This window comes from Heterodontus francisci, chromosome 9 (assembly GCF_036365525.1).
Source record: "Heterodontus francisci isolate sHetFra1 chromosome 9, sHetFra1.hap1, whole genome shotgun sequence".
NCBI lineage: Eukaryota > Metazoa > Chordata > Chondrichthyes > Heterodontiformes > Heterodontidae > Heterodontus > Heterodontus francisci.
Window position 1 is genome coordinate 49,564,858 of NC_090379.1, and position 17,052 is coordinate 49,581,909.

General features: G+C 41.4%; 1 protein-coding gene across 3 annotated transcripts in view; it reads left to right on the forward strand.

Annotated features, from left to right (window-relative positions):
• Positions 1-2,049: 2,049 nt before the first annotated feature.
• The window catches only part of aspg (asparaginase homolog (S. cerevisiae)), a 100,608-nt gene continuing 85,605 nt past the window's right edge, over positions 2,050-17,052 (forward strand). For all 3 annotated transcript variants that reach the window (XM_068039019.1, XM_068039020.1, XM_068039021.1), the window contains exons 1-4: positions 2,050-2,356; positions 11,199-11,328; positions 12,496-12,607; positions 13,545-13,670. In XM_068039019.1, coding sequence (XP_067895120.1) covers positions 2,074-2,356; positions 11,199-11,328; positions 12,496-12,607; positions 13,545-13,670 — 651 coding nt within the window. In that variant the 5' untranslated portion in view covers positions 2,050-2,073. The remainder of the gene's footprint in view (positions 2,357-11,198; positions 11,329-12,495; positions 12,608-13,544; positions 13,671-17,052) is intronic.

Sequence of the window (17,052 nt, forward strand, 5' to 3'; positions counted from 1 at the left end):
CGATCGCAGGGCAGAAAGGTAGTGGTGAAGTTAAAGGTCACCATAAGATCCAGAGATGGTGAAGTAATGGACATTGGGCTGGGAAAGTAAACTTCTAGCCAGGAAACTGGACTGTCGCTGATAAAAAAAAAAAAGTAGACCAGGATCAGCCTGTAATAGTGGGGGGCTGGTTGTGCTGTGAATTACACCAACTTACTTTCAAATTTTAGCAACTGAGCAGCAGTTCAGAAAAACAAAGCTGAGTCTTGGGGTGCTTTCTTTTTTTGGCCTCCCTGTCTCGAGACAATGGGTAAGCGCCTGGAGGTGGTCAGTGGTTTGTGAAGCAGCGTCTTGAGTGGCTGTAAAGGCAAATTCTAGAGTGACAGACTCTTCCACAGGCACTGCCGATAAAATTGGTTGTCGGGGCTGTTACACAGTTGGCTCTCTCCTTGCGCTTCTGTCTTTTTTTCCTGCCAACAGCTAAGTCTCTTCGACTTGCCACTGTTTAGCCGTGCTTTTATGGCTGTCCGCTAGCTCTGGCGATCACTGGCAACTGACTCCCACGACTTGTGATCAATGTCACAGGACTTCATGTCGCGTTTGCAGACGTCTTTAAAGCGGAGACATGGACGGCCGGTGGGTCAGATACCAGTGACGAGCTCGCTGTGCAATGTGTCCTTGGGGGTCCTGCCATCTTCCATGCGGCTCACACGACCAAGCCATCTCAAGCGCCGTTGGCTCAGTAGGGTGTATATGCTGGGGATGTTGGCCACCTCGAGGACTTCTGCGTTGGAGATACGGTCCTGCCACCTGATGCCAAGGATTCTCCGGAGGCAGCGAAGATGGAATGAATTGAGACGTCACTCTTGGCTGATGTACGTTGTCCAGGCCTTACTGCCGTAGGGCAAGTTTGAAACACTCAGACTTTTGTGTTCCGTGTCAGTGCGCCATTTTCCCACACTCTCTTGGCCAGTCTGGACATCGCAGCAGATGCCTTTCCGCATTGAGAGACAGGTTACTGGTGATAGTTGAGCCTAGGTAGGTGAACTCTTGAACCACTTCCTGAGCGTGGTCGCCGATATTGATGGCTGGAGCATTTCTGACGTCCTGTCCCATGATGTTCGTTTTCTTGAGGCTGATGGTTAGACCAAATTCGTTGCAGGCAGCCGCAATCCTGTCAATGAGTCTCTGCAGACACTTCAGTGTGGGATGTTAAAGCAGCATCGTCAGCAAAGAAGAGTTCCCTGATGAGGATCTTCCGTACTTTGGTCTGCGCTCTAAGACGGGCAAGGTTGAACAACGTGCCATCTGATCTTGTGTGGAGGAAAATTCCTTCTTAAGAGTTGAACGCATGTGAGAGCAGCAGTTAGAAGAAGATCCCAAACAGTGCAGGTGCGAGAACACAGCCCTGTTTCACGCCACTCAGGATAGGAAAGGGGTCTGATGAGGCACAGCAATGCTGAATTGTCCCTTTCATATTGTCATGAGGTGATGATACTTGGTAGCTTTGGTGGACATCCAATCTTTGCTAGTAGTTTGAAGGGACCACATCTGCTGATGAGGTCAAAGGCTTTGGTGAGATCTATGAAAGCAACGTAGAGGGGCATCTGTTGATCGCAGCATTTCTCCTGAAGCTGGCAAAGGGAGAACAGCATGTCAATGGTGGATCTCTCTGCTCGAAAGCCACACTGTGCCTCAGGGTAGACGCACTCAACCAGCTGCTGGAGTCTGTAAAAGCATAAAGGTTGTACGTAATGAATTGAATGCACCGTTCATATTAGAGAGGAGGGTATACAATGGATTATTGAACCCAGGGTGCATATTTGAGGTGTATAATGGAGAATTGATAGCAGTGTATATTAGAGAGGAGGGTATACAATGCAGATTTGAATGCACCCAGTATATTAGGGGTAGCATACTGAAGATTTGAAGAGTATATTAGAGAGGGATGTGTAGAGTGAAGACTTGAATGCACGGTGTATATGAGAGAAGGCGTGTTATTGAATGTATATTGACGTCAGACTCTGGTCTGATTGGTTCTGCCCACACCGCCTCCTTTTGCTTCTCCTCGTTCCTCAGTCTGCCCTTATTCTGATGGCGGAGAAATTCACTATCCCGAGTTCCGGCTCCAGTTGCAGCATTTCGTCGCTCTCCAGCGCGCTGTCCAACACCAGGCTCGACCTGCTGGACTCGGAGAATTCTGCTGCCCGCAATGGGTCGCATGTGCCCCGACCAGCCGCCAGCGTTCAAGCACAGAGACGCCGACTCCGCCGTCGCTCAAGCAGTTACAGCGTGGAGTCGACGGACAGCCCAAGTGAGGTTCGAGTCCTGGTGATAAATACTGGAGGGACTATCGGCATGGTGTACCGAGATAACGGTGAGTGAGGCGCCTGCAGTCCGGGAGTATCGGTTAGGTGTGCTGAGATAACAGTGAGTGAGAAGTCGGCAGTCAGTCATGGTGCACAAGACCCATCCAGCACACGATAAGTAAACATAGTATGTCAATCATCCTTCAGGGGCTTATTCTCATTATAATGTGGCCAAGTGGTATTTGAGGGGGTTATTCCCGTTTTAACTTGCCGACGCCTTCCTTCGAGGAAGAACCTGAGATATGAGGAAGTTAATAATCCTGTATTCGATATGAAATCCAGAGTTAGACCTGGTTTAATGGCATTTTTAATGGGACCAGTCAGGTTGGAGATGATGGACACCATTAAATTAATTGTGGGCCCTGGAACCAAGTCTTTCTGTACCATACCGTTAGGTGGTGTACTAGGGTCTATTTCACTCACTGTTCACCTTACATTGTTGTCGGGCAGTAATGTACTGTGGGCTAGTTAAATTCACTCAAATCCTAAGAGCCAAGATTGAGTGACGTATCAATTAATTGCCAACCTTGAGACATATTCTTTTGAAATAATCAACAGTACCTGTTAAATAGCAGATATAGAAAATTAAAATTCGTACTTTAGTCGGAATTCAGATCAGGGCATTATTTCACATTCATGCTGTCACGTTTCAAAGCACTGTGTACGTGGTTATTTTGAATGTTATGGTGGCATAGACTAGACTACAAGACTAATAATCCACAGGCCTGGACTAATAATCTTGGGAATGAGAGTTCAAACCCCAACATGGCAGTTTGAGACAAATACTGCGAATGCAGCAAATCTGAAATAAAAACAGAAAATGCTGGAAATATACAGCAGTGTGGAGAGAGAAACAGTTAAGTTTCAGGTCTGTGACCTTTCATCGGAACTGAGAAAAGCTAGAAATGTAATAGACTTTTCACTTGCTCAAAACCTATGACATTTCTAACTTTTCCCAGTTCTGATGAAAGGTCACAGGCCTGAAAAATTAATCTGTTTCTCTCTGCAGATGCTGCCAGACCTGCTGTGTATTTCCAGCAATTTCTGTTTTCATTATGGCAGTTTGATAATTTGAATTCAATGGAAGAAAAAGGCTGATATCAGTAAAAGTGGCGATGAAGTTGTTGGATTCTCTAATCTCCTTTAAAGAATGAAAGCTGCTGTCTTTACCCAGTCTGGCCTATATATGACTCTCTCATCACCATGGTTTTACAGCTCTCTGAAGTGACCTAAAAAGCTATTCAGTTGTATCAAACTAATCGAACTTTCTGGCTCGGAAAATCCCTCACACCTCTATTACCATCAGTGAAGAGTACAGAAGATTATGTCTGGAGCAGAATCAAGTAGATCTGAATGTGAGGCTGCAAAGCATATGTTAAACAGCCCGCTATTGATGAAGCTGAACAATCTCACAGCCAATGGCCCAGGTCAAAGTTCTGCTGCAGTCTTGCTGCATCCAATTGTGAACGATGGCAGCCAGTTAAGCAACTAATGGAAGAGAAGGCTCCATGAACATCCCCAGCCTCAATGATGGGGCCCGGGATGCGACTACAAAAGACAACACTGAAATATTACGCAACCATTTCTGGCCGGACGGTCCAAGTGGATGATCATTTTCTGTTTTCTGCTCCATAGATGCTTGTTTTTATCTCATTTGATTCACTCCTACAGACATAAAGCAATGGCTAAGTGTACTGGACACAGGAGAAATTATGGCTCCAACAATATTCCAGCTTCAGAACTAGCTGTGCCCTTAGCTAAACTGTTGCAGTAAAGCCACAACACTGGTATCTACCCTATAATGTGGAAAATTACCTAATTATGTCCTGTTCGCAAACAGCAGAACAAATCCAACCCAGCCAATTACCATCCCATCAGCCTACTCCCAATCATTAGCAAAATGATAAAAGGAATCATCAACAGCGCTATCAAATGGCACTTACCAATTATCTGCTCACCGACGCTCAGTTTGGGTTCCTCCAGGTCTCAGTATAGCCCTGGTTCAAACATGGACAAAAGAGCTGAACTCGAGGTCAGATGAGAATGATTTTCCCTTGACAACAAGGCAGCATTTGAGTGTGGCACAAAGGAGCACTAGTAAAATTGAAGTCAGTGGGAATCAGGAAACTTTTCAGTGGCTAGTCATACCTGGCACAAAGGAAAGGTGATTGTGGTCTTTGGAGGCCTATCAGCACAGCCCAAGGTCATCACTGCTGCAGTTTCTGAGCAGCATCCTCAGCCCAACCATCTTCAGGTTAGAAGTGGGAATGTTCACTAATGATTGTAGTGGTCAGTTTCATTCACAATTCTTCAGGTAATAAAGCATTCCATGTTCTCATGCAGCAAGACCAAGACAACATCCAAATTTGTCTGATAAACATTCACACCACACAAGTATCAGACCATAGCCATCTCCAATAAGAGAAAGCATAAGCCTCACCATCAATATCCTGTGATCACTATTGACCAGAAACTGAACTGAACCAGCCGCATAAATGCCATGGCTACTGGAGGAGGCCAGAGGCTTGGTATTCTGCAGCGAGTGGCTCACCTTGACTCCCCAAAGCCTATCTAAGGGGTAGGCCATTTAAGACTGAGATGAGGAGGAATTTCTTCACTCAGAAGGTGGTGATTCTTTGGAATTCTCTACCACAGAGGGCTGTGGAAGCTCAATAATTGAGCTTGTTCAAAACAGAAATCAATAGATATCTGGATACTAATGAGATCAAAGGTAATGAGGAAAGCGCAAGAAAGTGGCATTGAGGTGGATGATCAGCTCCTGCTCCGCTACGTTCCTGTGTTCCTATCCACCTCTAAAGGCAGAAGTCATGAGTGTGATGGAATACTTCCACTCACTTGGTCGGGTGCACTTCCAACAACACTCGAAGCTCAGTACCATCCAGGACAAAGCACTTGATTGTCATCCCATCTGTTGGTTTAAACATCCACTCCCACCACTACTGGCTGTAGTGTTTGCTATCTACAAGGACGCACTGCAGAAAATAGCATTCTTGCGGTGCACTGGAACTGTAAGAAGGCATCTGCTTGTGATTATCCTGTTCTAAGCCATTGTCACGGCCTAGTTGCATTCCAGATGTAGGCTTGCACCCTGACTGGGCATGCTCTTACAAATTAGCAGCCAGAGGATTCTGAATGTTTCAGATAATTCAGAGAATGTCTCTGTCCCATTTTCCTCTTGCTGTGCCTGGGGAACTTTTTTTTTAGGGACAGTGAAGAGGAAAATCCAACTTACTTTAAGCTCCTCTCACATTCTCCAACAGTACATTGCTGCTTTTATGGCACACGTGAGACCGTCTCGTCTTCTGACAAGTTGGTGGAGATGTGTGCGGGTACACGAGCTGTGAACGGACTGATACATAATGCCCTACAGGGAGAGGCAATGTAATATTTTACATAAAGCATAAAAATAGCATTTCTTTCAACATTTTTATTTAAAATTGCGATATGATTTTATTTTTAAAACCATCCCGGAAAATAGGAAAAGCTCAGACCCTCTTCTCTATTCTTTCCCCAATTCTTGAATATGTCCTTTTGTTTTTTGGTGACCAGTACTGGACACCATATTCAAGGTTTGGTCTGACCAGAGCACTAAACTGTTCGATCACAAAACATTGATTTATATTCTACTATTCTGGCTTTCTAGTTCAATTTCTATTGACTTTGTAGGCAGCTGCCCTGCATTGACAGTGTCAAGTCCACTAAGACTCCTACATTTCTTTTAACTATGTTTAGTTTAACTTTCAAAGCCATTCATGAATTATATATGTTGCCCATTTTTCTTTACACATTGTCTTTATTATATTTCAAATGCCATTGCTCTGCCCACTTTAATTTTTTTGTCCAACTTAGTGTGTTATTTCTGGGCAGCTGCCTGATTCCAGTTGCCCTCCTAATTTAGTGTCATCTGCCAATATGATCAATTTATATAGATAAGGACCGATGCATTATGTGGTATAATGGAGACTGTGTTGTGTGCTATATAGAAAATATAATAAAATAAATGCAAGTAATGGGAAATTGCAATACATTCAAAGGTTTTTATATAGAGGCTTAGAGAAAATGGGAAATGAGTTTAAAATTAATCTGAAATATATAAAATTGCATTTTAACATGTATTTATATGTAACCTATATTGTATACATGTATATAAAATTTTGTAGAATCCTTTTGTACAAAATGTATAAAATTGAAAATTTGTAATGAATATAAATCATAAAATAAAAGTAGTTTGTGTGAACATTGGTATCTGTGCTGACTGGAATGTAAGTGTGAAATTGGATATGTGGCAGATGGCTGGGAGGGAGTTTGATTTGCACAGTGAGAAGGAAACAATGAAGTAAAGGAAAAGTTTTTGTGGTGATTAATCAAAATTCTGAGGGGTCTAGACAGAGTAGAGCGACGAAAAACTGTTCCTATTAGAGGAAGTATCGAGAAACAGAGGTCACAGATTCAAGGTGATTGTCAAAACAACCATTGGCAACCCGAGGAAAAACCTTTTTACGCAGCGAGTGGTGAAGATCTGGAATGCATTGCCTGAGAGTGTGGTGGAGGAAGATTCAATTGTGGCTTTCAAAAGGGAATTGGATAAGCACCTGAAGAGAGAAGATTTGCAGGGCTGCGGGGAAAAGGTGGGGTAGTGGGACTAGCTGAGTTGCTCTTGCAGAGAGCTGGCATGGACACAACGGACCGAATGGCCACCTCCTGTGATGTATCCATTCTATGATGGTAGATGGTAAAGATAGAAAGTGTTGAAAAGTTTGTGAAGGAAATTTAGGGATACCAATGTGTTTGTGAGCACAGAAGAGGTAAGTGGATTGAGTAGGAAAGGGAGTGAGAGAAGTTATGATGAAGAGAATAGTGAAGGAAGCAGGGGTGAAAGCTAAAACACCAGGAAGGAGAGTCTTGGGAGTTTTAAAGGTATGTGGACTTGGTTAGAAAAGAAGCATAAAACAGGGATCGGGGCCAAAAAGAGAAAGAAAGCTATTTTTAAAAAGGAACAAACACCAGGAGTAGTAGTAAAAAAAAACACTGGAGTGGGTCAAGATGAAAACAAACAGAAACAAATGGTGAGCGAGTTGAAAAGGAGTAGCACTAAGAAAATGCAAATACCTGGACCAACACTTAAGAAAAAGCTGCAAACATTGAGAGTGAGCTAAAAATGAACAGCAGAGTTGTACTTACAAAAGACCACCTGAAGTCGGAGGTAAAAAGAAACAGTAGAACTCTACTTTAAAAACAAATGGTGGGCTCCACACTAAAAAAAAATACACATATACCAGGGGGGAACAGGCTCGGAGAAAGCAGGCTGCATTAGTCAGGTTGAGGCAGAGAATTTCTCTTAGCTGTCTCTGCCTTGTTTGTATTGAGGGATATATACTGGCCAGGATACTGGGACGAGCTCCCCTGCTGTTCTTCAAATTGTGCTTTGGAGTCTTTTATGTTCACCTTAGAGAGCTCGTGGAGCCTCATATCGCATCTCATGAAAGTCGAGAACTCAAACATTGCAGCACTCCCTCAGTACTGCATTGAGGAATGAGCCCACGTTATGGGCTCAGGTCTCTAGATTGGAATGTAAGTCCAGAACCAACAGATTCAGAGGTAAAAGTTCTATCACTGAGCCAAGGCAGAAAGGGTTTTGGCATGGGGCATTTGTGACTCAGATCTAAAAATGGCTTTTGACTGCCAATTGCCTCATGGACAAGGAAAATACTGTGCTTTCTGACCTTTACAAGAGTTCAAATGTTTGATCAAAGCCACCTCACATTCACATCCCATATTAGATTACAGAAAACAACATCTTCTTGACCTAAAGAATTACTCAATACCTTCCATTTTATGAGGTGCACTACCTAGAAGAACTACACTGAACCAAACTCGGCCATCCATGTTGCATACTTTTTAAGATCCGAAGCAGAAACTGATTTGGAGATTTTCTTTAGAGACAGCTCAAAGTCCTCCATGGTTACAGGCATTTGCAACTCCTCTTTGGACAAGGCTTTGATTTCTTCTGGAGACGAGTCTTGAATTCAACGTCGCATTGCCTAATAAAGCTACATCAAAAAACAATTATGTTGTTAAGGGGATAAGGAAAGTAACATTATAGAATATCAGAAAATCTTATTCGCAGTTCTTGAATAAATTAATCTTTACTGAAAATCTAATTCTAAAACCAGTCATTTTGGCTCAAGAATTTAAATCTAAGTAGATAATATTTGTTAAGAAGATACTCATAAGATTAAGACAGTGAAGTTCTTCTGGTTATTGACTTACCATTTCGTACTGGCACTGAATATTTTGTAAATTTATCAACAGATAGAATTTGGCCCCCGAAATGTCTTTGTAGATAGCTGTGCCAAATGAGCTACATCCTAGAATTTTCAAGGAAATAAATGAGGCTTTGGTACATAAAAGAATGGATTTGAAAATCTGGAGAATAGCAGATGTTATCCCGGCCATCAAAGATTAGTGAGACATGAACCTAGAAATTCTGGATCATTTAGACTTTTATCTAAAGATGCTCTTAAGCATTGAAGAATGTGTCATTTACTTGCCTGAAGAATGCAGCATCGTTAGCATAGATTAAGAATCAGTAGGCTTTACCCCTATTAATATGCTTAAATTCTTTTAAGAGTTAGCACCATCGTAAGTAGATATCTTTAAAAGACACAAAATTTCACGTGTGCAACTTTGAAGGAAGGTTGAGGTTTATTGAATTCATGACCAAAATAATTATTTGGACTGAAATTATCTTGGCAATAGAAAGAATGACCTTGTGTTTATTTAGCACTTGTCATCCTGCAGGCTTTGCTGTTGATGAATTACTTTTAAAACACATTCACTGTTGTTTTGGAGGAAAACATAACAAACTAATTTGCACAGAGCAAGGCCACACAAACAAAAGTGCAAGAAATTACCAGTTAATCAACTGTCGATAGCATTGATAGAGGTTGCTGTCAGGTTGGTCAGGTTGCTGGCAGAGTTCCCATGTTCTTCAAATAATGCCATGGGATCTTTTACATCTCTGAGTAGGTAAATGGGACTTTGCTTTACCATCTCATTTGAAGACTATCCCTACAAATGCAGCACTCCTTCAGTACTGTAATGTTTGTTATGAAATAGTAGCAATACTTTAATATAGGTAAATGTAACATAATGCATACTGGAACAAGCATCTGCACTCTCTACTGCCCTGCAAAAAAATCAATTTTCTACCCAGGAGCACAGGTGTCATTGTATCTCATGATTGTGCTATTGGCTATATGGCATCTGCAAGTAGGGGGTTGAGATGTCTGCAGTTCCATAACTCACTTGAGATGTATATATCCCTTATTTAAAAAATCTTATGCCTCACTGGGGAATTAAAGATAGCATCTTTGGGTATATGTGAAAGTTATCTCATGAATTAATTGTGAGTACTAAAATGTTTCTATCCTTAAAAGCTATAAATAAGCAACCATAAAAAAGTGTAATGTGTGGTTATAAATTGAGAGTTACGGTCAGATATAAAATATGAACTATACTTAATTACTGCATTAAATCATGTTGTTTTATTCATGCAATCTGGTTATGGGGAAAAATATCTTGTAGATACTCCAGCAATAAATTTCCAATATATAAATTTCAGCTGTTTAATTGAAGTTTTTCATCATGATAAAGTTACTACTCTGAAATTGAAATTTTAGAAGGCATAAAGTAGCAAGCTGAGATCTATCATTAGCTAACTTAATTTCTGCTAGTTGCAATACAGGCATATAAAATGTACTGAGATTTTCAATGAACTGACTTTGCAATGATAAAGCTGATCAGCTGTCTCCTAGTTTTGACGTCAGAAACACATCTGTGGTCGTTTTGAACAAAAATTAATTCAAAATTACCTAGTGCAATAGCTCATTGCATGTTGTCCAGTTTTGGGGTTGGAGAACATAACTGCCATATGCTGTGTAATCCATTTACTTTGCAAAGGGACTAATAAGGATGTAACAGAGATCTTGGGGGCAATTTTAACCTAACCTGTTTGTCAGGCAATTGACAGGATCGGGCGCAAAGCTAATTTTACACCCAGCCTGATTTTACCCTCCATTGGAGCGTAATATTAGGCGGATGGAAAAACATCTGATCCTGTGGCTTTCCCACCCGGTGAGTTAGGTTAGATTTACCCCCATGGAGGCTTACCAGTGTGTTAGTGAATACAGGAACTCACCTTGTTAATCTATTTGCATTTCGCTGGTTTTATTGTGACATCCATGACTTTTACAGTAAATAGCAATGTTTTGTTCCAGTGCATACTGGTATGATGTATGTGCTAAGTTTTCAAGTTGTTAAGAGTTGGGTGAGACAATGTAGTTCCATCTCTGGGGCTTGGCTTCAAAAAGCCGTGAATATAATGTGTCAGTTTCTTCCTCATTCAAATGTTGCAAGTGTACTGTGCTTATATGATTTCTCTCTTGCTGATTTTGATATGCATATCCATAAATGGAATTGAAGAACAAGAGATTAACAGACAAGCTGGTGAAACAGAACACTGTAAAGTTAATGTGTAGGAAACAGAAAAAAAAGATGTACATAACATGTCCTTTTAAGGGAATTTTATTGTCTGGATTTTAATACTATTTGAATTGAAAGCTGCTTGAAAATTACATAACTTGGTCATTATTAGCACTTTATTTAATAGTCTTGTATACATTTCATAGTGTGGCAGTTTCAAAGCTAAACACCTCTGTGTGTATAGGTAGGTAAGTGTAACAACTATTACGATATTGCCAAAGATAAACGCATTGTGAAAGAAGCAATTTTGACCATTTATATTTGCTTCGTTTCCTTTGATTTTAGTACTTGCACCACAAGCGAATGCCCTAGTCAAAGCCCTTCGGAAAATGCCAAGCCTGCATGATGAAGATTATGCTCAAGGAACCAAGCTTTATGATTTTTGTGACTCACCAGAAAATACTTTGGTTCTTCCGTAAGTATTTATTTCTTTCCTGTCTTCTATCAAATTCATGAAATACTAAACTCCGGAAATGCTTAGATAACAAATCCAGATTCCAGGCAGGACAATGTTGAATTGGATTTCTATCTAGATCTGATTCATTTTCAGCAATGGGATACAGATATTATACTCAGTTTGGCTTGGTTCATAGCGCTCTTACTTCCCAATCAGAAGATGGCATGTTTAAGCCCTACATCAGGACTTCAATGCATAATTCCAGCTGACACTTCAGTGCAGTATTGTGGGTGTACTGCATGTTGGAGTTGGCATCCTTTGAACGAAACATTACATTTTAAGATGGTTAAAGATCCCTATCACTATTAAAAGCAGAGCAGGGAATTCTTTTGGTGTCATGGCCAATATTCTTCCTCTGCCAACATCCCCAAAAAGAGAACTTGTGTCGTTTGTTCCTCACTTCAGCCTAGCCACTGCTCATTTTGCTGATACAAGATGCATAACAAAAAATCCCTGGATTTACTGGATATTTTCCACACCATATATTTTCCAATTACATAAAGAATGAATTATTCACATGTTGAAGCTGACTTTTGATGTCACCAGACCTACCTACATTGGAAGGGACTAACTGATATGCAACCTTCAACCTTAGCAAATCCACTGAAACCACAGGCTTGAAAGTGAGGTGATGTGATGGAAGTTACCCAATGGGGCGGTTGATTTGTTCTTTTGGTTGGTGGTACTCTATCAAGATTTTTTCCACTGAGGGGCTCAATCAAGAGAATCGTTGTTCCTGTCAACAACTTTATAAACAATGAAGTGCTTGAATTTACTGTGTGTTGATCGTCTTGTTTTGAGGAATTATCACATTCACCAATAGCATGCAAACAGAATTAACATAGCAGTATTAACATTAATACTACTGACACAATCAAGTATTTAATAATTGATGAAATATTCAAAACTGACTGCTATTTAAGAGACAGGAGATGGCTAAAAAGAATTGTATGGCGTGCTAGTAAGCCGGGAGCATACTAGATTTTATTGGCACAGAAATTAGATAGCTTTTATATTTATTGTCAAGGATGGCATGCTGCATGCGCAAGACACAAGCAAAGTTTAGTTATTGACCTTTTTATTGGTGTTGAATAGGTGTTAACTTGCTTTTTATTCCGTTTACAGCCATTGTAGGTCGACCAAAAGGATTGTATACTCAATAATTGAGTATTCACCTTTGCTGGATTCCTGTAATATGACCACAGATGATTGGGCGAAAATTGCAGTTGATATACAGGTAAGCTGAGACTTAGGTCATGTAGCTCAGGTTAGCGATTTTTGCAGATGAGCTAAGTAGTCATGTAAACAAAATGATAAAGGACTGAAATTCCTGGCATGAGAGACTGTATCTCAGGCAGATCTTGCTGTCAGACAGGAATTTTGGGCAGAATCAGGATCCACTAGTTTCTGCCGGAATTAAACTCTTGGTTGAAATCCTGAATAGGTGAGTGAGTGGGCCTCTTCATCTTCCAGTCACTCTTCTATTGCAGTAGTAGTTTGGAGTCATGTTGGGGAGCGGTAGTGGATAGTGTTCTTGGTCTACTCTGGGAATTCCATTCCAGCACATCACTCTCGGGTCCAGTAAATCCCATGACTGCTAAGTGGAGGTATTTTAAATTATTTAAGTGCGATCCCCTTACAAAGGGAGTCAGTTCACTGTTGCTTTCGTTTTGAAAGGATGCTGGCAATACCCCTCACAGTCTCAATATCTCTCCACAGTCAGCCGCTCTTCATGTTGCGACATCATGCTGAAGGCAGTTGGACCGCCTATGTCCCCATAGCTGCTGTGTATGTTAAGCTGGCAAATCTTAGCAAGGTCAGCACCAGAGATCCCAAGTGAATACATCCCAGCACTTAAATCAGATGCAGCCTCCACAGATTTCAGGGCCAAAAAGTGCTATGTCATTTAAGATATAAATGGTACACAAAGCCTCAAATGGTTAAATACATAATATTATATTTGTGCTGGATTTTGTCAGCCCTCTTTTTTCTGCTTGAAGTGCCTGGTCTGCAGCATGAAAGATGAAACTGAAATTTTCTTAATGCTGAAGCAAAATTTGACCTGTGTTCTATTCCTAACAAGCCAACCTGCTGCTGGTAGATTTCTTTAGTAGATAGAAGACCATTCTGAGTGACCTACTGCTCTCTAAGCTTTATGTTATTCTTCTCCTCAGACTTACTACCAACAGTACAATGGTTTTGTGATCCTTCATGGCACAGATACTATGGCTTACACTGCTTCAGCCCTTTCATTCATGTGTGAGAACCAAGGAAAGCCCATCATCTTGACTGGCTCTCAGGTAAGTTGCAATGTTTTAAACAGAGATTTTACCCATAGCCCTATATTTGCAAAGGAAAGGATGCAGTAATTTAAATTTCACACAATACATATACGATATTGTACAACCACAGAATTTGTACATGTGTTGTGGGGGGAACCCATATAAATCATCAGTAAGACAAATAAAATTGATTTTGTTTTCAAGAGATCTCTTTGTTGCTTCTACCCAAGAGGAATGGCAGTGTAATGCTCTGCGTTGCGCACTTTACATTAACGTTTTTTCAACACCACTTGCTGTACAGTCCTGGGCCAGATCCAATATAGTTATGTCAGAGGATGCAAATATTTTACTTATTTGCAAGGATCAGTTTAAATAATGAATGAAATTATTGACAGTACCCAGTCCTCTGGCGGCACAGTGGCGCAGTGGTTAGCACCGCAGCCTCACAGCTCCAGGGACCCGGGTTAGATTCTGGGTACTGCCTGTACGGAGTTTGCAAGTTCTCCCTGTGTCTGCGTGGGTTTCCTCCGGGTGCTCCGGTTTCCTCCCACATGCCAAAGACTTGCAGGTTGATAGGTTAATTGGCCATTATAAATTGCCCCTAGTATAGGTAGGTAGTAGGGAAATATATAGGGACAGGTGGGGATGTGGTAGGAATATGGGATTAGTGTAGGATTAGTATAAATGGGTGGTTGATGGTCAGCACAGACTTGGTGGGCCGAAGGGCCTGTTTCAGTGCTGTATCTCTAAAACTAAAAAACCGCTGATGTTCCCTGTTTATTTCTAGTGCTATTTACTGATCTAATATTTATCTTTAGCACTAATATTTAAAACATGCTTTATGATCACCTTAAAATGTTAGAACTTGGGGGCACCAGAAAAATTTCAGTATTAAAACGAATAGTGCTGCATCAAAACTTTGTTATGATACAGCTATTTCATTGGTAGTGTTTTGGATTTCACCTCAAAGGTTGGGAAAAAGTATATTTTATGGGCAAGAGAAATTAAACTCACTATGGGATGCAAATTACCAGACACTGCTATGTATGTGCTTAGTAGAAGACTTGGGAAAATTTTGGTGGGGTTGTCCTATCTCCCGCCTTGATATCAGCAGATTGGAAAAGATCCTATTGTGCTGTTTCTGCTGCTTTCCACCAAAGTTACAGTGGGAGAGCAGGAGACCGCACAGGAATTCCAGGTGATAATCATCCACTGCTCTTGGTCTGAATAAGGTATGGTAGTGTTGGGTATTTTTACCCCTTTCCAATGATTATGATTCCAATGCAGTAGTGATATTTTATTATGTTTTGCACAAGGGTCAGTGCCTGTATGTACCTTAGCAGTAGTTTACAGTACAGAATAAGAATTATATCATGCTTGCCTTGCTGGATAAAGTGTACTCAGTTGTTAGAAGGAAGCTTCCACTCCGCCTGAGGTGTCTCTCTCTGTCTGTCAGCCGGCCCAACCCCAACTGGAGTTTCCTCTGTTCATTGGCCCTTGGCTCTACTCTGCCTGGGGTTCTCTTGGATTCAGATCCTCTTCTCGTGTGCCCACTATTGCCTGGTTCTCTTCCAGGGTTAGCCCTTGCACCTGTCCTGGTGGCTGGACAGCCTAACTCTTTTGTGCTGCTCTGGCTAGCAGGTATAGGGGTGATATTGACACTGGTGTTTAATTTATTGGGGTCTTTCCCTATTTTACCCTATGTTTACCCTATTGAGGCCTTTCCAAAGGATGTGATGGCCAATTGGATGTTGAGTATCTTCTATACAAAGAAAGAAGAATCAGCCAACCCATTGGGCTGCATTTTACATGTCGGTCGCCATTTTGAAAGGGCTTCGACCCCTTCCATTTAGTTTAAATATTTAAAGACATAGTGATTTAAAATTTATTCAAAAAATTCAATAAATGTTTCCAGCTCCTCTTCCACACCCCCAATAACCATACAATTCATTCCTTGCCCTTGTGCACCCCTCCCTCCCCGACAAAATACTTACATTGTGTACCTGACCTTCCTGCCCCCCCACACAGTTCATAAACTGTGGACTTTACCCTTTTCCACCATCCCTTGCACCATTCAGATGAGTTTGACCCCGCTCCCCCCATCCCCCGCACTGAAACACTTACCTACTCCCCCCTCCCCACCAGTGTTCCGCCTCGGATCCGCGGATGCAGTCTGAAGGTGCGGGTGTGCCAGCCACTGGCAGCAATACCGGGAAGGACAGCGTGAGTGGTAAGTATGTATTCATGTATTTAAATAAATTAACATATGCAAATTCTGCTCCCATTGCCGAGCAGTGTGGGGGTGCCATCACAAGGCCTTGCCACTGCCCGCAATATCTGGCTGGGCCTTCCAGTCGTCGAGGCCCATGGCGGGCATCTGCCAGAGGCATTTTCTGACCGCCCCCCCCACCCCCAGCCCCTCATCATGAACCCCAATGTCGGGGGGGCTGTAAAATTCAGCCCTTTATCTCCAACCTTTCAGGGCAAATCAGGGGTTGAAAGGAAGGGTTGAGTGGTCCTTAAGATCCATACCCCTTTGGTTGACCAACCATAATGGGAAGGGACTGTTTCCCATCTTATCTTGTGACACTTCTTTCAAGGTTTTAATCAGCAACTTTCAGCCTGCTATCTTACATTCCTGGTTTGGTCTCAGGCCTGTTATCTCATATTTTTGCTTGACCTCAGGCTAATAATTCTGATACCCTCACATCAGTAAGGCCTGTCCCTTAGCTTGTGGCAACTTGCAATGTGTTAGTGTGGCTATAGTTACTGCTGTGTTAGCAATTTCACATTTTGTAAATTGTATTGGGGCAGAATGCTTCTTTTATCCAACAGTTTAGTAAATCATAGTTTTGTGCAGGTTATTTACTTGTTTGATTAATACAAAAAGGTAGTCATATTAAAAGCATAGAAGTTATATATTCAGAAATGGGTGTTACAATGCATCAAGTTACAATACCTCCCATCTCTTAATAGTCATCTGATATATCTTTGGTTAATACAGAAATGATTACACCAAATACACATTTGATATAAATTTAACATGTCTTTCAGTAGGAGAACTTTATTTTCCTTTTGCTACCTGCTAGAACCTGGAACCAGTTTGTACTTTGTGAGGTATTAATCAAACAGTTTTTTTGTTCAGCTTTCACTCAAAAATATGCTGTGGTTTAGCAGAGACTAAACAAACTAAAGACCAAATGATGTGTAAACAGGTTGATCCTGTTGATGGAACGGATATGCTGCATCGGTACATTTGTACACTGTGCTCGTGCCCAATGTGCTCACTGTACTGAAAACAGATGAATTCTTCTCACCCACCAAGGAGCTCTCTGAATAGATTTGTTTGAATATTACGTAGGTTCAAACATAAACCTTAGTTGCAATGTACCTTTCACAG